The 24,275-nt window shown below is 40.4% G+C and overlaps 2 protein-coding genes across 8 annotated transcripts in view; one reads left to right on the forward strand and one right to left on the reverse strand.

The window, feature by feature from the left end:
• LOC136857783 (E3 ubiquitin-protein ligase RNF19B) overlaps positions 1-24,275 on the reverse strand; it is a 649,393-nt gene that overhangs the window by 37,913 nt on the left and 587,205 nt on the right. The gene's annotated exons all lie outside the window — the stretch shown is intronic.
• LOC136875049 (uncharacterized) lies at positions 9,500-21,006 on the forward strand. The gene is made up of 3 exons (XM_067148773.2): positions 9,500-9,872; positions 17,152-17,506; positions 19,875-21,006. Exons 2-3 carry the CDS (start codon positions 17,177-17,179, stop codon positions 20,805-20,807), a joined length of 1,263 nt encoding a protein of 420 aa, XP_067004874.1. The 5' UTR covers positions 9,500-9,872; positions 17,152-17,176; the 3' UTR covers positions 20,808-21,006.

The following is a 24,275-nucleotide window of genomic DNA, read 5'->3' on the forward strand; positions in this document are numbered from 1 at the left end:
CCCTTCCCCTTCCCTAAAACTCGACTGCTATGTCCTAATCCGTTTCTAACGCACCTTCCTTAGAGCCCTCGACCAGGATCATCCCTCCTTGAACGAACTCCTACACCCTCCCCGCACTTTATCCAAACCCCCTTCACCTATATCGGTCCCTTCCCTCACCATACGGTGATGCTTCCCAGAGATCTGTGACAGTACTCCCTCCACACAACCCTCTCCTAACTCAATCCACCTAGAACCCATATCCAGCGATTTAACATAGACAGTTGCCCAGGCCCCCGCTAAACAGCACAGGATAAAAAATGCAACACCCTCGCGAGCACTCGTCGACGCGCTTATTATTGTATTCAGCATTAAACTTCATTCCTCTTAGATAAACGAATTTGTCCTCTAGTACTAAGTCAATGTCAATAGTGCATTGCCTTCAGGAATAACCGAACGGATCTACTTTTTCAACTACCTCCGTCCTATGTATATCAAATGTTCTCCAATAAGCAACACAAATGCACTGCCTGTAAATATTATATTCCTAGCTCTACGCATATATACACTGTATATTAAAAGAAGGGGAAGAAATACTTAGCCTATTTGGCAATATGAAGGTACACGAATCTAAGCCAAATTATGTCCCTTCCTGACTTATCACTAGGGCTCGGATATTCAAGACCTAAAAATATCCCAAATAAGCAAGCAAATATAACCTCAAGAGTGACGAAATATGACCTCAAAAGTGACGAAATATGACGTAAAAATTACAAAATATGACTCGAAAATAGTTGGCGAGAGTGTTTTGAAAATTCCGTTTTACACTCTCGCCAACTGTTCCATGTGATTGTTGTACTGGATTTCAATACTTGCATGAATTTCTAAACTAGCAGTTTCTAAACGAGTAATTGTGCTCAATATATTTCCAAAGTTCGACTATATACCGTATATATGATGGACTTTCTGACAAACTGTTGGAAAACAATTCCTACCCAATCTTGACAGAAGAAGAAGAGTATTCTGTTTGTATTAACTGGAGATGTGATACCGAGAAGCGGTTTTATGAACACTAGTTCGCATTCGGTACGTTGAATATGATTTTTCACAGTTACAGCTGTCGTCAAGGCGCCAAAATATGACCGAAATATGACGAATCTACGAAAATAGCTCAAAATATGACCTTATGACAAAAAATAGCCAAAATATGCATTTATATGACAAATAAAAATCACTTAATTGTGACGATAATCGCCTGATTTGCATCAAAATCCAATCAGGCAAGAAAATAGAGGCAAAGAAAAAATATGACTTTTCCTAAACATCCGAGCCCTACTTATCACATTTAAACTCTAAATACATTTAAAAAAAATTATAAGTAAAGAAGAAATCGAATAATAATAATAATAATAATAATAAATAATAATAATAATAATAATAATAATACAATTGAAAATTAAACAATTGAAAACTTAATAATATAGGCTATAGATTAGCCATAGAAATTTACTTAAATTAGAAAAAGAACAAAAAGCGTATAAGTACCCAGCATTCCATCAAAAAGGAATTCAATAATGCTTCAGTAAAATTGTTTTTATTTGCTTAATGAATAAATTACTGCCAGCGAATAAATCAACTTTAGCACCAACTGTATTATAAAACGATAATATTTTAGCTAGTGGTGAATTAGAATGATGAATTCTTCTAGATCTTGGGATGTGAAATAGTATTTGCTGTCGTGATTTTACTTGTGGTAGGCCTACATGAAAAGAAAAAAAAAGATGAAACTAAGTAATTCTTGACGGTCAATTTTTCCATTTAACATTTTACTCAATATCTGTAATGAAATTAATGTTCTCCTGCTTTTCAAAGACGAGAAATCGTAAAAACTGGGTTGAAATGTAAAGGGGACAAAATACATTAAAAGTTTTATAATACAAATCTTAGAAATGCATTTTGTACAGATTTAGTGTGACGAATTTGGTCCTTATAAAGAGGGCACTAGATTACTGACCAATATACTATATATAGCCTTGTCAACACATACATTATTTAAATAACTGCAAATACCACCTTCTAATAACTACTGTAATCTATTCACATAATGTTCTTCTATAATAAACACCAACGTAATATTTATCTCTAACCAATACTACATCTCTAATCAACATGCTCTGTATGTCTATTTATATAATTAAATAGAAGGAAAAAAGAGGAAGAAGAAGAAAAAATTGTATATAGCCAGGTTATCATCTCCATCGTTTCACTGTATAAACTGTAAATACTTTAACAACCACCGAGTAATAACTACTGTAATCTATTTACGACATTATCTCCTGTAAAATGTAGCATATCGTCGTTGCCGGGACTAAACCTCTTATGTGATAATATTTTTGGAGATATACTGACCCGCAGCACATACATTATGAAGAGCTAGAATGCCTTGACAATATTCACACAATATTGCACCTTAGATGACAGACCCTTACCGGCCAAAGTTCTAAGCTAAACTATTTCACATAAGATAGGAGCTTTTTGTCCCGGCAGGGACGATATGTAGTATTGCTACAACTGTAAACAATATTTAAATTCAAACTCTATTTATGTATACCTCTTCATATATCTAAAAAGAAGAGAATTGTGAATATAGTCTGAAAATCGCCTATAACGGATCACCATAATAACAGTTACCGTAATGCCCACTGTAAAACAACCTTGTAATAGATGTAAAACTGTTGGAAGTAACAATAAAGCACTTAGCCGAGAGGTCAACTCCCTCCCTCCATCTCCTTCACCTTTGCAAATCACACTTCCCTTCAAACTAACATGCTGAATCTCCTGGCCAGAGAGAAGACGTTACCTTACGGTGACCTACCTGCCCATCTCAGGAAAGGGAATGAAAACTCTTAGCTTAGCTGACATACAAACCACACCAACTTCTTCTACAAATTGGTTCAATCCGAGGAGAAACATTCCTTTGCTACTTCAACTCCAATTAATACAACACAACCACATTTAAATCATTAAGTATCCTTTCAACACTAACCCACAGCAGTCGAATACTTTTAGCTGGTTACACAATTACACTCGTAATCTATTCTTAAGGCTAAAACGGCATTCTTTCTGTGGGTGAGGACGGTGGAATGCATCTACGGAATCCCTTGCCTGTCGTAAGAGGCGACTAAAAGGGGACGCCAGGGGTTCCAACTTGCGAGCGTGGATTGGTGACCACGGGGCCCCTAGCTGTTGCACCACTTACGCCAGTTTCCTCACTTAATCCTTACTATCCGATCTCACTTGGTAAACTCATGTTCTCTTCCGACCCCGACGATATTAAAAGTTCTAGGAGTCTTAGGGAGTCTCATTTTCAGGCCCTTCGTGTCCCTTAATATTCTTCGAAGGATCTGAAATCTTTACTTTTTTCCCCTGATTAGTGTTAAGAGAGGGTGGTTGCCCAGATGTACTTTCTCTTAAAACAATTATCACTCTACCTAAAACGTCTTTATACTAATCTTAAAACTGAAATAAATGTCTTTACATGATTATATAAATGATGGAAATGCAGAATAATTTGGTGTGCTTCTCTTAATTCATTCTTACTTTCCGCATAGTATGTTCCAAACCAAACATGTCATTAAGCAGAATTTACAAAGGACGTGTTTATTATTATTATTATTATTATTATTATTATTATTACTATTATTATTTACATGATGTAGGCTACTGTAGTCGCGTCGTAGTTCGTGAACCATGGGAAACGACTGAGTGACCTGGTAAGTGGTCATGAGAGTTGGGATGCAAGCTGCTATAGAATAGGAGTACGTATCTCAGACATTCTGAGTCTTGCATTTAGGACTATACAATCCACCAGTCGTCTCTAACCCGTCGGAGGAGAGATTCTCACTTGGACTATCTGTAAATAGAGCAGCATCCTGCTTCACAGACATTACCGAGCTCAGAGTATCTTAAGCAACCTATGGGAGTAACGGGAGTTCTACTTCCATTTGGTATGCGAGGGAATCCTTGGTAAGAACTTGGCGAACGAAATGGAATTCTATGAGGAGCTATCAGTATTACTGTGGTTTAAGAAAGAAAGAAAGAAAGAAAGAAAGAAAGAAAGAAAGAAAGAAAGAAAGAAAGAAACTGGCTGAGTTAGCAAAGATGGTGTATCTGAATGCATTACGAGTTAATAATATTCGGATAAGGAGAGACAACGAGGAAGATATGAGACAGAATGTGGGATAGAATTGTTCATCAGGAACAATACTGCACGCAACAAAGTTTCTGTTAAGCACGTAAATGAACGAGTGATGTGGTAAATTTAGCAGTTGGAGGAATTAGGACGAGAACTGCCTCAGTCTATTCACCATCTGAGGGTGCAGATGAGGATGAAGTTGACAAGTTTTATGAAGCACTGGGTGGCATAGTAGTCAGGGTCAACAACAAGGATAGGATAGTGCTAATGAGCGATTTCAATACGAGAGTGGAAATAGAACTAAAGGATATGGGAAGGTGATGGGTAAATGTGGGGAAGAACTGGAAGCTAACAGGAATGGAAAGCGTTTACTACACTTCCGTGCTAGTATGGGATTAGCAGTTATGATTACGAATACATTCTTCAAGCACCAGACTATTCACCAGTACACCAAGTAGGATAGGGGCACCAGATCTATAATACACATCACCACAGACTTTTAACTCAGAAAATGTGTTTGGGATGTGTAGGTATTCCGGGGCGATGATACAGACCACTATCAAATCTGTAGTGAAGCTATTTCTAGGCCTAGAACAGAGAGAATGAAATCTGTCTGCAAACGAATAACGGCAGAGAATCTCAAGGACGAGGAAATTAGAAGTACATGAATATGATCAGTAAAAAGTTCCAAGCTATATACAGAAAGCAGGATCGGGATATAGAAAGAGAATGAGAAGCATACAGGCATGCTGTAATATAAATAGCAAGGGAAAACCTAGGAAGAAGAGTGTGTAAAGATGGGGAAAAGCGATCAGCTTAGTGGAATGATGAAGGTATAAGTTGCTTTACGTCGCACCGACACAGATAGGTCTTACGGCGACGATGGACAGGAAAGGGCTAGAAGTGGGAAGGAAGCGTCCGTGGCCTTAATTAAGGTACAGCCCCAGCATTTGCCTGTTGTGAAAATGGGAAATCACGTAAAACCATCTTCAGGGCTGTCGAAAGTGGGGTTCGAGCCCACTATCTCCCGAATACTGGATACTGGCCGCACTTAAGCGACTGCAGCTATCGAGCTTGATGGAATGATGAAGGTAGGACAGCTTGTAAACGGAAAATGAAGGCGTATCAGAAATGGCTCCAAACAAGGACTGATGCAAAGTACTTAGATGAAAGAAACAGAGCGAAACAAATATTGCTGCATCCGGGAACTCACGGGCAGATTTTTTAATAACATGGAGAGGCTTGGTAAATCTACAGAGAATCCTTTCTGGGCGTTGATAAAGAATCATAGAAAGGGAGGGGAAAAGGATATGGACAGAGCTGTGGGTATGTAAATTAGGTGAACTCCTAGTAGATCCAGGGAATTGATGGACAGGTGAAAGGAATATTTTGATTATCTTTTCACCGTGAAAGGAAATCTTTCTGTTGACGTCGCGAAAAACCGAGCTCCAGGGGAGGAAATTAGGCTTGAGGAAGTGGACAGGATGGTATATATATTCCACTGTAATAAGGCGGTAGAAATAGATTAAAGTAGACCTGAAATGGTGAAGTATATGGGAAGGGAGGGATGAAATGGCTTCACAGAGTAGTAAGATTAGCACGGAATGTTAGTACGGTACCTTCTGTTTGGACGAAAGCAGTAAACTGCACCTATCTATAAGGATGAAAACGGGAAGAATTGCAACAACTATCGAGGTATTACACTGATTAGTATACCAGGCAAGTTGTTCACTGTCATTTCGAAGGGAAGGTTCTATCAATGGTTTGAGAGTAAGCTGAATGAAAACCCGTGTGGTTGGCTGTCAGGATCAGATTTTCAGTACCCCGTCATTGAAAAATGCTGCGAGAGGAATATGGCAGAGTAATGAGAGGAAATATAGCCGTACTAAGGGTAGATTATTAAAAGCAATCAAAGGCATTTATGTTGACAATTAAGCTACAGAGAGAATTGATGGTAGAATGAGGTATAGGTTCAAGGAATGTACAGCTCTATTCATTTCCTTTTTGCCTCCCTTTCTAAGATTTCTTATTAGTGACCAGAGAGGATTCCTTTGTTGTTCATAGTTTACATGGATCATCTGCTGGAAGGTATAAAATGGCAGGGAGGGATTTACTTAGTTGGAAATGTAGTAAGCAGTTTGGCGCCTGCCTACGATTTGGTCTTAATGACAGATTGTGTTGAAAGCCTGCGATCTAATATCTTGGAACTTGAAAAAATAAGTACAGTGAGTATGATATGAAAACTGACATTTCAAAGATTAATAATTTTAATGTTATTTTGCTTTACGTCCCACTAACTACTTTTATGGTTTTCGGAGACGCCGAGGTGCTGGAATTTAATCCCACAGAACTTTTTTACCTGCCAGTAAATCTACCAACACGAGGCTGACGTATTTGGACACCTTCATATACCACCATAAGCCAGGATCGAACCTGCCAAGTTGGGGTTTGAAGACCAGCACCTCAACCATCTGAGCCACTTAGCCCGGCATTTTCAAAACTAAAGCGATTTCAATAGGGAAGAAACCTAAGACAAATGAATGTCAGGTTGGGAATGCAAAACTGGGACAGGTAGATCATTTGAAGTATTTAGGATGTGTATTCTGACAAGGGTTGGACAAACAAACAAATTCTCCCAGGATTGTAGTATAGTAAGTGAGAATGAATCAAAGTGCAGTGAGCTTGCAGTTGCGATCAACAGTATTCTGTAAGAAAGAAGTCAGGTCCCGGTCGAAACTATTCTTATACCGGTCTGTTTTCAGACCAACTTGGGTGTAGGGGAGTGAAAGCTGGGTGGACTCCGGATATCTTATTAAAAGTAACAAAGTAGAGATGATGATCGCTGGTACAAACACCTAGGAACAATGGCAGGAGGGTACTTGGTATGAGGATATAAAGGCTAACTTAGAATGAACTCGATGGATGAAGCTGGACGCAAAACCGGCTTCTGTGGTGAGGTCATATGAGGCGAATGGAGGGTGATAGGTTACCTACGAGAATAATGGACTCTGTAATGTAGGGTAAGAGGTAGCGAGAGAACAAGACGACGATGATCAGACTCGGTTTCTAATTATTTAAAGGTAAAAGTTATGAAACTAAACGAGGCTACAGAGCTGGTTATTAACGGAGGATTGTGGAGGCGCTTAGTAAGTTCACAGAGGCTTGTAATCGAAAGCTGCAAGATAACAGTAACGAAGACGCATTATTATTATTATTATTATTATTATTATTATTATTATTATTATTATTATTATTTTTACGTCGCACTGCCTCATATATAAGTGTTATGGCGGCGATGGGATAGGACAGGGCTAGAAATGGGAAGGATGCGATCGTGGCCTTAATTATGGTACAGCTTTCCTTTTATGGAAATGGGAAATCACCAAAAAATCATATTCAGGGTTGCCGATGGTGGGGTTCGAACCTACATTTTTATATAAAAGGTAAAAGTGTTCCTCTTTTAGACGGTAGGTCTTTATATAAACAGTTTGCTCAAAAATAAGAAGCCACTTCGCGAATTTCTTCCACAATTATGATGTCTACTTTTCTATCACTTTCCTGAACAGTAACTAGAGGACAATTAAATTGGAAATTTCACCAGGGGCCACTAAAGCAACAAAAAATGTAAATTTTGTTGCTCAGTAATCAGTGAGCATGCCACTTTACGAAGAAATGAAATAAACTTTTACGAACATCGGCAATGTACTGGGTTGAAGAAGTACGATATTACGGAATTAAAGTCAGGAGGGCTTTAGTGCGGGATATTCGAAAATCACTGGGATGCAAATGAAGAGGGTCGAAGCATTATGAACTTTAAGACAGTGCGGATGTAGTTATTTACTTACGCCAATTTATTTATATTTCGGAAGGTGTTCTAACTTCAGATAGGGACTGCCTGGCTGAGGCGGTAAAGGCGTGCTCAGTTCACGCGGAAGGTCGTGGATTCGATTCCCACTCAGCAAGTTAAAAAATTTAAGAAACTAGATTTCCACTTCCGGAGGTGCACATGGCTCTGAGGTTCACTCGACCTACACCAAAAATAAGTACCAGGTTAATTCCTGAAGGCAAAAGAGGCCGGGCATAGAGCTAACCACTCTACCCCACCAAGTGCCGAGGTTACGGATAGTAGAAGTCTTTACCTTCCAGTCCTCCAAGGGTCTTCATGGCCTGTACGGAGATGACTTTGAACTTCAGCGGAGCACACTACAAGGCTATAGGACAACCAGCATGTCAGAAGAACAATCAAGATATACAGCTTGGACTACCACGAAGCCTCTATATCCCATGCACCGTATTATCCAAGTCAAATCTCTAAGTCTAAAACAATTTTTTAATGTCGTAATTCTTAAAAGTTTTGTCGTGAATTTCGTGCCGCGCATGTATATTATTGTGGCATAGAAACGAGGCACCACAACGAAACAAAACAATTCTAAAAAGCTTTCCGAAGAAAGCTTAAAGTGTAAAATGTTACAAAGAGATTACTTTTTGTTATGTTGTTTCATTTTGTTGTAACGTCAATGTACATAGGCTACTGTTAAGAGAAACAATTCATACAGTACTAAAATGTAACAATGCAGTACTTAATAATACGTATTATATTACATCATTTATATCTAGTACTCGAATTGCCTACATACTGTAGTATATTATTTAGTACAAAAAAATAAATGAAATGTATTTTTCTGTTTTTAAATTATATATTTTTACTAAGATATGAGAAGTAGTTTAGTAATACTGTACGATTTTTAAATTTCTTATTTTTAAGTCTGCGTAACCGTCAGTAATATCCGAGTTTTTACTTATTCGAGGTGACCTGGCTCCAAATTACCTCGGATAATCGGAGTTCTACTAATTTATTTATTGCAATCCCAAACATTTGACTTTTCACATGGGTTACAACCATTTGAAGATTTTTCGACATGTTGTGGATAGCTTATTACTCTGCATGACTGGAAGTCGAATCCTAAACACGCCGAATATATTACTGGTACATTTGAATGTATAATTCACTATTTTACTTCATCGCAATGCTTCAGTTTGTGAAATCGCAGTACTCATCAAGTACAGTATTAATATTTTAACACATCGCGCTCCATGGGTCTATTTGTAAGAATGATACAGGAGCAATATTCAGTTGTAAGTTATGCTACAACTACGATGTAAGAGTATTATTGCATCTCCTTGTTACTGGAAGATAGGATAGGTGAAGGATAGGTCGATTGGCATATCCTATCTCGAAAATAAATCCTTTATCACCATGGAAGAAAACGATAGAATCAATGGGGTCTGAAAGCGCTGCCCCCAGCTATTGATTGCTGGCTATGGTGGGGCGGAGTGGGGAGCAGCCGTACGGTACGAGACATGGGCCGCAGTTCCGCGCTGTCACACCGCCCAGCAGTACTGCCCGTATCGAGCAAGGTGGGCGTTGTTCGCTCGTACGACACATTCCCACGAGGAACACCACGCGAGGCGTATATTTTAATTGTATTTTACTCGTGCCTCAGTGAGGAACCATTTAATGCCAATGTGTCCGATACTCGGCAAAACAGTGTTGAGCGAGACTAGGGCGTGATAAGTCGGAAGTGATAAATATAAGATTACGTATAAAACGGAAGTGTTATGTGGTCTAATAAACAGCAAAGAAGAAAGTAGTGATTCTAACTAAAAGAAGAATTTTACAGCGCCAAGGATAACCAACGTAAGTACAATTATCTCAGCAGCTCCCATTACAATACGCTCAGCTGCAATTTAAGGCCATGTTCCTTTATGCTATGTTCCCCTTCTTCCTTCTTCCTCTAAATAAAAAGTTTTTTTTAAACGTTACATCTGAATTAAATGCTAACGGATACCTAGCTTCACAACCACTTCATTAACTCTTTGAAGACAAAGTTCACAATGATTTTAAACGGCTCATCATAGGGTGAGAAAAATAGTTTTCTCAGCAAACATTCCAAATCAATGGATATTTGGGGTACAGTGACAGGAAGCAAGAGACCTGCGAACTCGGGCAAATCTGCACTTTACGAAATACGCGAGATGGAAAAGGAAAACCTAATTCTTATCTTCAACCGAACTTTCCAAATTAATTAATACTGGAGTACAGTGACAGAAAGTGAGTGAAAACTCGGGTAAAATTGCATTTTTACGAAATCCACGAGATGGAAAAGGAACGCCCAATCTCCTCCCGCTCCACCTCGGCTCTTTGTAGTATCAGCGCGAGGGGAATACCTGTGAAATACCATTAAGCCCAAAACCGTATTTTATAACAGGAAATGATGTCTAATACCTGTTTTTATAACAGTTTTCACAGTACCGGCGAAAAGTGACGGTATCTAATCCCACTGACATTGCATTTTATTCATTATAATAAGCGAATCTAGGTAATGTACGAAACCTCCCCTTCAAAAGCCCAGTTGAGAAGTGTGTGTGTGTGTGTGTGTGTGTGTGTGTGTGTGTGTGTGTGTGTGTGTGTGTGTGTGTGTGTGTGAACAGATGAGAAATCGCTAGGTGAAGTCTGCCCATTACCTAGGCCCCGTGTCAACCTGTATAAAGAAGGCCAAATGGTTGAGATATATGAGAGTGAACTCACTCTTACACTCTCTCTCTCTCTCTCTCTCTCTCTCTCTCTCACACACACACACACACACGAGAGAGAGAGAGAGAGAGAGACTGATCTTGTGTGTGAAGTGAACAGATAAGAAATCGCTAGGAAGTATAAATAAGTGTCGTAAAGAAGTATTCATTTGTTAGGCGTCAGTTCACCGGTAATGGCAGTAGAATTCGTTTAAGAGCAGGATACGGAAAAACGTGTGAATATAGTGGTTAATAATAATAATAATAATAATAATAATAATAATAATAATAATAATAATAATAATAATAATAAAGGAAGTTCTCATAGTTATCGTCAGCATCTTACCCAAATTTGCATACGGTTATTAATACGTCGCCTAATCCAATCTTCGACGTCGTTTCTACCGTAGATGTTTATCCCAAAAAAGTGTATTGTCGCCGTATCAATATACCTATTTAAACAAGGCTGACAAGCATCCTTCGAAAACTTGAGTCGGAGTGGAATCTACGATCTTGGATTAAGCAGCAAGCCAGGTTTCGATTATTGAACATCCCAGGTCGATAGAATTGCTATTATGATGATGATGATGATGATGATGATGATGATGATGATGATGATGATGATGACGATGACATTAACTTTTAAGGAGATAGTTTAGGAATTGTACGGATGGAGCATTAAGAGCAGCAAGAACTTTATAAGTTACCACACTCCAAATCTTCATGAAGGGAAGGAAAATCCACATCGAAAGGTTCAGTTTGAGACTCGTTACCACAGCACTTGATTCTGCAATAAAGTTGTTACCCGTGTTTGATAATTTACTTGCACTTCTCAAACCATTCTTCCAACTGAACATTAATAATAGATCTAATATCGAGCAACAAATAGATCCCAAATTTACTGCAAGCAAGATATAGCAGATATCTTGGATTCAGGAGGTCAAATAGACTGTATCGCGATTAACCTACTTAAGGCATTTGATAGGGTGGATCCTGGGAGACTACTGGCAAAAATGAGTGTTGGACTAGACAAAAGAATGAGTGAATGGATTGCTATATATTTCTAGAAAATAGATCTCAGATCATTAGAGTAGGCGAAGCTTTATCTGACCCTGAAATAATTAAGAGGAGAATTCCTCAAGGCAGTATTATTGGATCTTTATGTTTTATATATATAAATGATATAAGTAAAGACGTGGAATCAGAGAAGTCTTTTTTCCGGATGATGGTATTCTGTATAGAGTAATAAATAAGTTACAAGATTGTGAGCAACTGCAAAATGACCTCGATACTGTTGAGAGATGGACAGCAGGCAATGGTATGGTGATAAACGGGGTTAAAAATCAGGTTGTGAGTTTCACAAATAGAAAAAGTTCTCTCAGTTTTAATTACTGCGCTGATGGGGTGAAAGTTCCTTTGGAGATCACTGTCAGTACCTAGGTGTTAATATAAGGAAATATTTTCATTGGAGTAATCACATAAAGGGGACTGTAAATAAAGGGTACAGATCTCTGCACATGGTTATGAGGGTGTTTAGGGGTTGTAGTAAGGATGTAAAGGAGAGGGCATATAATTCTCTGGTAAGACCCCAACTAGTGTATGGTTCTAGTGTATGGGACCCTCACCAGGATTACTTGACTCAAGAACGGAAACAAATCCAAAGAAAAGCAACTCGATTTGTTCTGGATGGTTTCCGACAAAAGAGTAGCGATACAAAAATGTTGCAAAGTTTGGGCTGGGAAGACTTGGGAGAAAGACGACGACGAACTGCTCGACTAAGTGGTATGTTTCGAGCTGTCAGTGGAGAGATGGCGTGGAATGACGAATATGTTTGAGCGGTGTCTTTAAAAGTAAGTTAGAGAACAATATGAAGATAAAGTTGGAATTCAAGAGGGCAAATTGGGGCAAATATTCGTTTATAGGAAAGGGAGTTAGAGATTGGAATAACTTACAAAGTGAGATGTTCAATACATTTCTAATTTCATTGAAATAATTCAAGAAAACGCTAGGAAAACAACGGATAGGGAATCTGCCACCTGGGCGACTGCCCTAAATACAGATCAGTAGTGGTTGATTGAGTGACTGAGGAACCTCTGATAGTTATTCAAACTTAAAACAGAAAGCAATCAAGGGGGCAGAAACTCTACACATTGCCAAATATAATCAGCAGAGGTGTCAACTTTCAACAATCAAAAATCACGAGATTTTTTCGATAAATCGCAATGTGCTGAGATACATCACTAATCAGTTTCATTAGTTTAAGAATATTTAACACATTATGCTATTCTATTACATAACTTGTATGTATAGGGACGAGATCATGTTGCTTTAAAAATCCCACACGCATTGGCTGAGATTCAAATCGCGGCCTCCTTGGTGAGAGGCCAGTGACAGTGTTACGTCCCTCGATAAGAGAGTTGAAATCCTGACACCAGAGTCAGTCGTTAAGGATACTTTCCAGTAAGATTTTATGTCAGCAATTACGGTTTCTTCAGAGGCTGACAGGAAACTTTTAAACATAGTACCTTCATGGAGGACAAAAATATTATACACGCACTACTGCAAATATGAGCGTACGGAATCCATGAAGGGCGGGGGAGGGGGGGGGGGGGCAATATGCACGGAAGAAATAATCGATTATTTTACATTTTCCTCGATGAAAAACTAACTCTCTCTCTCCCTGTCTCTGTAATTCACAAGTTATGAATAAAACAGTGCATTAGCTACTGCTGTTAAACAAACGCTAATGGTATTTACCCGAAGTTCAGCATAGCTCTGCTTAGTATTGTGAAGTGCTTCATAAAAGTAAGATATATTTTAGGGAAGATGTACCTTTCAGAAAAAGAGTAAATATACGAGGGTGACTCAACGTAAAAGATAGCAAAAACCTCCGATTGTATGAATTTCCGAAACTCCTACATGTACCCATGGTATCGACTTGACATATATTGTTTTACATACAGTCCTCATAATCGTCTAAGCATTTATTTTGACGCTACATCAAGGCATCCATCCCGCAGCAGAAAAAATGGGGTCGAGCGCCTGATGTCAGAACTTTACCGTCTGTTCCTGACACTCTTCCACCTAGTCCAAGGTTATCGGTCGGTGCTATTTCAGGGAAGGATATGTCTGAACTTCCAAATTGATCTCCGGAAGTAACTGGCGCGTGCTGGTGGTTGTGGCTTGGTGTTATCATGCAACAACCCAGATTTATATGACTTTTTCATGTGATGATACGCTCTTTAGATGCATAAATCAAATCACACAGACGCACTTCATTACTTGATCTTTTTCCACCAGTCCCGCCTTCTAACAGTCGACAACGATGATGTATGATGCATTCGTCGTCGTGAGGGGAAGTGGCGGTCTACCTGCTCTGCTTTAGTGGGAAATTGGAATGAAAGGGGAAATTTATACAAGTGAAAAGTGGGAGCGTGATAGACGAGTGGTATTATCACTGACTTCTCAGCAGGGCGGCCGCGATTCGAATCCCGCCAAAATGTGGGGCTTTTGAAATGAAAAGACATGCTCTGCGATTACTGGAGATTCCGTGGCTACGATTATGACGTCAACAGTCACGTAACGTTATATGCTTGCTCGCACATACGAAGAGTTTTATTGATCCAAACAACTTTTGTGGCATTTTTGAGAGTTCTTATGTTATTTTGTTTGTTAGCTTTACGTCTACTATCAATATCTCATTAAGACTAACAGACAAAATATTTAAAACATACAGGGAGCATTCAAATACAGAAAATTTTGAAATTGTTCTTAAAATATCCAACATAGATATTCAATCCCGCGTAAGTGGGCCTAACAGGTTAACAGCGGACACACAGGTCTCTGAATAGAAAACTTCCAAGTAAAAGAGAACATGAATGTCATCTGGCAATATGCCTCAACTGTATACAGTATTATCACTGTGAGCTTGCATTCGGTGGATAGCGGGTTCGAATCCCACCGTCGGTAGCCTTGAACATTATTTCCGTGGTTTTCCATTTTCACACCACGAAAATGCTGGAACCTTAATTATGCCACGGTCGCTACATTCCCAATCCTAGCCCTTTCCCATCCTTGCGTCGCAGGAAACCTATGTGTTAGTAGGACGTTAAACCGCTAGTAAAAATAGTATTATCGTCACGATCATTTTTATGCCCTTGGTTCAAGCTATACAACTGAATTACTCATGGTATAGTCTACGCGTAACTGACGTAGTTGAACGACTGCGGATTTGAGGTTCCTTGCATTCAAGAAACGGATAAGGGGCAAGTCACTTAAATGAATATGATAAACACAAAGAGAACGGTGTGGTAAAACAATATTTCTAAATGGCGTCTGTGGCGCGTCAATAAATACAGGAACTAGGTATGCACGTACACAATCGTTACTGCATGTTGTAATAATAATGTTATTGTTTTTACGTCCCACTAATTACTTTTTGACGGTTTTCGGAGACGCCGAAGTGCCGGAATTTTGTCCCGCATGAGTTCTTTTACGTGCCAGTAAATCTACAGACACGAGGCTGACGTATTTGAGCACCTAATACCACCGGGCTGAGCCAGGATCGAACCTGCCAAGTTGGGGTCAGGTCAGCGCCTCAACCGTCTGAGCCACTCGGCCCGGCGACCGCATACTGCACCGTCAGTATTTGCAAATTAACTCGTTTATGGATAACCTGCGCCTATTGATAACCGAACCCTTATTCTGTTCTAAGAACAACAACAACAACAATAACAACAGCAGCAACAGCAGCAAAAACTCATTTTTTTAAAACAAATATGAAGCGTGCGTGTTTCAGGACACGCGCACACTTTCAGAGAAAGAACACAAACAAGAGAGCACTGCCCAGTCAAAAATGAATCATACGTAGGTTTACAGTCCGTCATATACGTGGATGGGTAACTTACGGTACACAGCCATGTCTTCTATATATTTTTCAGTTTCTGAGAACAAAAATAAAACGTTCTTCGAGATACAGAAATTAAAAAGAATCGTTTCCAGTAGCTCTTATTAAATTCACGTGTTGACAATGAATACAGACCAAGCTCTTATTAAATTCACGTGTTGACAATGAATACAGACCAAGCAAGTTGACTACGCGGTTCGCTTGCGAAGCTGTGAGCTTGCTTTCGGGACATGGCGGGTTCGAATCACAGCGTCAAAAACCCTGAAGACGATTTTCCGAGGTTTCTCTACTTTCACGCCAGGCAAATGCTAGGGCTGTATTTTAAATAAGGCTAAGGCCACTACCTTCACAGCCCTTTCCCATCCTTGCATCGCCGAAAACCTTCGACGTCTTAGTGGGACATTGAACTATCATCACTTATTACAATCAGAGTTTTCAAAAAGGAAACTTAGTTTCGTTTACACAGTAATTTAAGCCCCTACGCACAGAGTAAGGATAGCATTACAGTCCCGAGCAACATGTACCGTTGCTTTCACTTGCGTGCATATCTTATCTCTTTTCCTCTCGTTATCCGACCTCATTTACTTCATATTATCTTCTAACATTAACGCTATTGGCTCTAAACAAGCGTTGTCAAAGGGCAGTTAAATTGATAACACCAGACTGAAAACAAAATAGGAGATAATACTTTAGCAACCGTATGCAGGTATTTTGATTTGACGCCATTTAGGCTGCCTGCGTGTCAATTTCGACGTTCCGTTTTAGTCTACTAGTTGGTAGAGAAGCGCATCTCTGTTGGGCGATTTATGGTTGAGGTTTAAATTAATTTCGTCAGGTGAACACCAACTGTGTCACCAGAGATCTTTAACATGCCGACACAGTACGACATGGAATAGGGTTGAAACCCGCGATCTCGAGATGTGGAGGCCACTGATCCAGAGAGGGAGCAGGGCGAGGGGATAGATATGACGATGGTGCTCACAGTAAGGTTCCTCGGAGAGAGTACGTTCATCGTCATGCTAAAAATGCAGCATTAGCTGCTCCACAGCAATCTATACAGCAAGAAAGCGTGTCTGCAAAGATGGAAGGCTTTGTTATACCAGTTTCCTTGCAATTTTGCCCATGGGTGTCTTTGCTCATCTCTCGTCAGACCTGAGAGATGACCGAAATGGAAAATCGTATTGATCAAAATACATTGGGCAATTTCCACAGCAAACACAACGACTGACAAAGATTTCAAGAAAGTAAGGAGGTGGAAAACTTGGTTTCCGCATCAGTAAATTACATGGTCTAGTTGACGTCTGTATTTCATAGTAGCAGTGCACTTGATTCTTAACTAGTAGGCTACTCTCTTTTAACTGATTAGTTGGATGATATTCATTACTTGCACGCTAGGTACAACCAGAAATGTTTTAATAAACCTCGGGTAAGTCGACTTAATAGTAATCGTGGATGGCAGGTGAACAAAATAAATATATTTATAAATTTATATTTGCAGGAACTTTAGCTGGCTGGTGTCAGTGATGTCCGACAGCGAGGACGAGAGCTCCGGCGGTGAGTGGCCGGTCACGGGAGAGTGGCTCGAGTCCATGCTGGCGACCTACCACCAGGGGCAAGGCGAGCCCAGAGTTAGCGTGGCAGTAGACGAGTTCTCTGTGCGTCCTGGCTGCGACGCCGGGGAGAGTGTCCTCAGCGACATTCTGGCCGTCAACGTCGAGTACCACGTGACACCAGGTCCTCCTGATATGCAGACACTCGACTTGATCATCAAGCTGCTGCCACACGATCCCTTCAGTCGATACTTTGTCACCGAAGCCCAGTTCGACCTGCGTGAGATACGGTTCTACACACAGGTAAGACATTCTACGGAAGTAGATTTTCAGACCTGTTCATTTTTCAATGCTAACCCATCCTCCTCTTGTCAATGACGATTCACCGCTTCTTAGCGTATTCTTTGCTCGCCCAACAATTTATTCTCAAGGGCAGCCAGTAGCTTCAGATATTTACTCTGTATGGTATTTGTTTTATTTATTAATGCATTTGATCTAGGATATGATTGTGTTTATACCAATGACGTAACGCAATTATCTGAGTAAGTTTTCACAACGTGTCTTGAAACCCTAAGCAATGCATTATGCCAAATCCATTAAGAACTGCGGATGGGTGGGAGAGCACGTATTATTAACCGGCACTACAAACTGGCATTTCTGAGGTCGCTGTAGCCACCCAGGCTCATTTTGCTTTTGGCCGGTTGAGACCGGATGCCCTTCCTGACACCGCGTGATTTCTGAAATAATCTCAACTCAGGATCGGTCAAGATTCGAACCTCAGCCCTTAGGGTGGGAAGCAGCAGCTACGCTACTGAGCTAATCACGATCCCCTCGTCATTAATCGTATCTAGAAACAAATACTGACGTTTTCAAAAACGCGGTTCGATGCAACTAGTGCTTCACTGTTGGGAGCGAGCCAAGAATATGGGACCAGTCTGTACCAGATTACAACACAGCTGCAACGATCTCCCGCTTCGCACTTAGTGCACTTAGCTCCAATTGACATGTGTGATCCCCGCATTACTAGCGTCGCAACCCAGCTCGAACTGCCTCTGCTAGTGACTCCAACGTCAGCAAGTCGCTCGACATAGAAGCGTAACATCCGTTTAAATTCTCAAACATACAGAAAGAAAAAAAAAAGCTTGTAAAGGTCAATTTCATATTTAATGTGCTCTCATCTTCTCAATGAGACATACGTACTGGTAATAAGCGAAGACTTTTCGAGTCTAATGACAGGAGTATCGGAAAGCTTCTTGGAAATATGCAGCAATTCTTTAGAACATAATGCAGATTTCTTGAGAGTAAACATTCCCATAAAACTGAAATTTAATATAATTAATGAATATTCAATCCATGGTTCGAAACTGTACATGAATTGCAAAACGGGTGTAAAACTTATAATTTGAGATACATTCATATACAAACAGTCCTGATTGTCTAAATATTCCTTTTAACTGGGCAGGAACGAATTTCGACGATTAATTGTTCATTGAAGAACCTTTTAGCAAAGAGCAATAAGCAATACATGCCTTTGCTGGCAGGACCTAGTGTTTACAGTGCACTATGTCTTCTGGTATAGGCTAGAGCAATTTTGTTACTTTCATAGATCTGTCTCTGTCTTATCCTTGGTTTTGACAATATGAAAGTGACTGAGGTATGGGCGATGCTAGTAATGCCAATGCTTATGCAGCCAGTCCCTGCTATGAATGGTGTGAAAATGTTGCTCATAGGGTCAGTTGGTGCATGCATTTTAGTGGGCTTGGCAGACTGATATGCAATAGCAGCACTGGCTCGGTGAGGAAAGCAACGGGAAACTACCTCACTCCTCATTTCCCTAGTACGCCTCTTCAGTGATGCCTAGGCCACCTATGACAGCTGATGGCAGAGCTGTTGAGGATCCCACCAGCGGAATCGCTGACGGACTGAACATACATATATACAATAAGCAGTAGTCACACTTCAAAACATTTGCGAGAAGTAAAGCGATGACGCGCAACAAAATGTATTTTAACTTGAAAGCATAAATACTATTTTCTGCTGGGCAAGATCGATTCGTTTCGTGTGAATTTTAAGTAGTATTTTACTTTTTTTACCATTTTTTACGTCGCACCGATATAGATAGGTTTTATGGCGACGATTGGATAAAAAAACTACGAGTAGGAAGGAAGCGACCATTGCCTCGATTACAGTACAGCCCCAGAATTACCTGGTGTGAAAATGGGAAATCAAGGGAAACTATCGTCAGGTCTGTCGACAATGGTATTCGAACTCACTATATATCGAATGCAAGCCGACAACTACGTCACCTAATCCGCGCAGCCACTCGCTCGGTAACATCGTATTTTGTCCAGAAGACTAAAGGTTGGCATCAAAGGGCAGTGTTAACAAACGTAAAATTGAGGATAATAAATCTGATAAAGAAACGTGTCAGAAAACAATGAGCTTAAGTCACACTCTTAACAATCTCTCAGCAAGTGCTTCACTCACTCTGTAACTTGCCTCAAGAGCTAACTTGGGACGACTCACGTGCTCTTACCACCACTCGAGAATCTCCTTCCCCCTCATGCTCCCAAAGCCGACAGCAAAAAAAAAGAAAAAACACGCAGCTTTTCACTTCCTTTCTTCGTCAAGCGATAATGAACTAAATTAACTACTTTCTTTTGATTTGCAGGTGGTTCCCGAGTTGGAGCAGTTTCAGAGGCAGTACCTGCCGAAGGGAGCGGAACCGATCGAACTGCCCATTCCCCGCTGCTACCATGCTCTCTACACCCAGGGCTCGAACAATCCCGATAGCAGTCCTACAGCGAGCGAGTCAGTACTAGTCCTGGAGAACCTCAAGCCACAAGGGTTCTCTGGAGCGGATTTCTCTCGAGGACTCACCCTACGCCAGACGGAATCAGCATTAGAAGCTGTAGCTCGTCTACACGCCCTCTCCTTAGCCCTCAAAGTGAAGGAAGGCCGACCACTCTCTGAACGCTACCCCTTCCTCTTCCAGACGGCCCGCGCCACGGATTCGTACCAGCAGCTAGTGGAGAGGGGCTTGCCGCAGCTAGCGCGTTTTCTCGAACGACGTCCTGGCATGGAGGCAATACTGGCATGTCTGGTAGCACTGCGGCCCAGTACTAAAGAAGTCATCGCAGCACTGCTGGCACCTCAAGAGCCTCTAGCACTCATCACACACACAGACTTTTGGTGCAATAACCTGCTATTCCGTGATGATGACATCAAATGCGCGTGTGCGGTGCTAGACTGGCAGATGGTCACCTACAGCCGCCCCACGAACGACCTGGCGCTGCTTCTAGTCAGCTCTGTACCTACGGAACTACGGCGGCGTCATACAATAGACCTACTCGATGGTTACTGGGCGACATTAACTGCGACCACGTTACGCCTCGGAGTGGACGTGGAAGGAGACCTTCGCTACAGTCGATCACAGCTGGCCGAGGACTATCGTCGCTCCCAACTCCTGGCACTGTTACTGTGCATAGGTTCAGTGGATGTCGCTCTGGGGGACCCGCTCACAGAGCAGCGACTCCTCGACGTCCTCCAAGACTTGCATCAAGACGGAGTGCTAACACCGGATATAGTCCCGGTAATTCACTAACGGCAGTATCAAACAAGTTCACCATGCTCAAATTGTGTCCGGCGCTGGACTGAAAAAAAGACTCAACTGGACAATTCACCGCGCTTACTTCATATGCCCAGCACCGCCACTACCCTGGTGTACGCTTCATGTAATTATTTTTTGCAATAAACAATGGAATGTTGTCAGTGTCAATGTATTCCCTTTAAACTTCTCTTTACAGTACGAACAAAGAGACAGACAAGAACAGTCGATAGTAATCCAAACAAATCTGCAGTTGTAAAACACGGACTAGTACGAGGAGTCAAACTTTATCAGGCTTTAAATGTGAATATACAATTTACAACTACTCTCACTTATTGCTACAAGGTTAAAAAATTATGTAGGCACGAAATATGAAGTTGGTTAGGCTGTAGTCAATGAAAGGGCAGGCACTTTTAACATATACCACATACCTGAAAGTTCCAATTTCCTTACAAATACATCACACAACAACAATCAACACGCCTTATAAGGAAAATTCGTGCAGCTAACAACACATCACAAACTGCGGAAGAAAAGTGATACAGTCACCGGTACTAAAAATACATCAGTTCTCTACACTGTGCGTAAAGAAATCAATACATAAATAACTCATCTTTGTTTCTAGTTCAAGAAGTATGTATAGGTACGGTTAACTCATCAGCTAACCATTCGGAGTCCGCCTCCGTAGCGTAACGATTAGTGTTGTTAGCTGCCTCCTCGGGGGCCCGGGTTCGATTCCCGGTACTGCCAGAAAATTAAGAATGACAGGAGGGCTGGTATGTGGTTGAATGTTACATGTAGCTCACCTCCATGGGGAGTGTGCTGAAAATAGCTGCACTGTCTCGGGATGACGACACGAGTTTATTTTTATTTTTTACCATTCGGAAACATGTAACAAACTTCAGGAAATTTCCATTCTCTCTCCGTCCATTTTCTATGAAATGAAACACTAATTTAAACCTCGGATATCGAAACGATATATCTCTTATCCTCGTCAAGTGTTCAGACGGTTACAGCATCTACTATATAATGGACATTAGTCAAATTTCATGTTAACACTTTGCTAAAACCTTTATTGTATGCGGATTTTTCAATAATTTTCAGTCATCTTTAATACAGGATGGTGGGTATCTTTAAAACTAGACAAGAATGATGAAACTGATCACTAAGAACTTGATAAAAATTAAAAGGTGCACGGTTTATTTCAGAAATTTGCGCAGATTCGAAAGAAGACAAGCATGTGAATTTCAGAAGGTAAGTTGCCTATACATCGATTAGTTCGCGCTAGCTTTAGTGATCCTCTCTTGACTAATACCTAATTCGCTAATTATAATTCTTCTTATGTTGAAGATGGCAGAGGGAAGGATGAATTTCAATAGAAGAAAAACGTTACGTCATTGGATCCATTGATTTCATTACAATAATGTTATTCTGAGCCAACTGTAAGCCAAATATGATAGCAAAGAATTCTATTAATTCCAGACAGCAGAAGCGAAGTTTATTAATCAATGGTGGATAGACATATATGAATGTTAGTGTGGTACAGGACCACAAAGGGGTTGTGGAGATCAGATTTTCAATATGCACCAACTAATTGGATACACTACGAGAGAAACAGAGATTTTACTGTACTACAGTTTTATTAATCTATATAGAAGACGTATGACAGGGTACCACTGAGAAAATACTGACCTTATAAGTGGGTTATGGATATTACGAGATATAGTCGGGGTATTCAAGGGCATTTCACTGGTAGGCTACAGTAGAACTTGACAGAATGATTCCTTGGCTCCTTAGGTCAGACAAGACTGTAATATTTCTACTATTTTGTTTCTAGTTAACATGGATTATTTCATGGTATTCAATTTGGACGGAATCTTACGAATAGTTTGGCCTAAGCTGAATAACTGATGATAATGACATACTCAAATATTTGCAACCTAATACAATGAAACTTGAAGAATGTTGCAATCGTGATCGTACCCACGGGACTTCTAAATGAATGAGAAACTGATGTAACTATCGCATTTCAAAGATCCAATGTACTGGACAGAAACGGAACCGAGGCCACTTTAGTGAGAAGCAAGTGACAATGCCACTCTGCTATGACGCCCCCGAGATAGAGCTAATGTATTTCCAAGACTAAACCGATGTCTGTTGAAAAGAAGCCCAACAAGTTTGAAAGCTAAATAATATGGACTTTGGTTGCTTTTCCTCCCAGTAAAGCAATATACAAACAACTCAACGTGACGGTAGGTAGGATAAGGTAATGCAGCAAATTCTTAACTGTGATCATGGGTACTTCCTAAAAAGGGGAGAGGATCCCCAAACCATATTTTTCCTTATATCAATGCTTTTAAATATACTTCCTCCTACCGGAGCGATAGCTATGTGGTGGATACTGTAGAACTTCGAGGTTAGCAGGCAAGTAGCGAAAATGATTGCTGTTAAAAAAAAAAAAAAAAAACTAGATGGGTCTCTGAAGGGGAGAAGAAGGCGGCATTCTTAATTAAATAAAGGCAAAGTTAAGAGTTGGTGAAGAAAAACCGACTTTAGAATTGAAGTGACTTACAGTACTTTCACACTACTGAATGGAGGTAGACAGCTTACACAACAGTATAACGAACTTGACTGTAGAGCAGGGCCTCTCAGGGTGCATGCACCTGGTGCATACACTGTGCATGGTGCTAAAGACGACTTCGCTTGGTTTACCCGAGTGCAGACCCCACTCCTCGATTTGAAGCAATAACGCTGTCTCTCTCTCTTTCCCCACGCCTGTCTCGCCCGCTCCCCCTGTCTCCCTCTTCCTCACTTGCTCCGTTGGGCTCCAAATCCGAGCCGAGTTGAGCCGAGCTTAGCCGAGTAACCCAATGACGAAGCGTTGGTCCGAGCCGAGCCGAGCGGGACCGAGGCACTGTGCACAGGATCTTGCGCCGCTGTTTGCACGCGTGAGATTTTGGGCGTTTGAGAGGCCCTGCTGTAGAGGGTAAGGGAAGTACAAGATCAAAGAGACGAAGGCACTGAATTTGACGATATCACGTCCACAGGCACAATAATATCGGCTGACAGACTTAAGAAAGCACTTAGTCCGAGATGGAGCTTTATTGACTGAATGCCGAAAGGTATAATAATAATAATAATAATAATAATAATAATAATAATAATAATAATAATAATAATAATAATAATAATAATAATAATAAGAATAATATAAAATTGCTCACATTCGTTTATCTCTAGGTTCATTATTTTATTAGGTCTTTTTTTTTACTTGGTGCGGTTAAGGCTACAAAGCCTTCTCTTATACTGAACCTTAAATACTAGGATACAAAATTCTATGGGGAAAAAACAACACACACAAGACAAGAAAACAAGAGTGTACAATATAAGATGAGAAAGACTGACTGAATACTTTGCAGCAATTTTAACTACATCCCGAAATAAGAAACACAGAGCAATTTTAAA

The sequence above is a fragment of the Anabrus simplex genome, chromosome 1, assembly GCF_040414725.1.
Source record: "Anabrus simplex isolate iqAnaSimp1 chromosome 1, ASM4041472v1, whole genome shotgun sequence".
Taxonomy (NCBI): domain Eukaryota; kingdom Metazoa; phylum Arthropoda; class Insecta; order Orthoptera; family Tettigoniidae; genus Anabrus; species Anabrus simplex.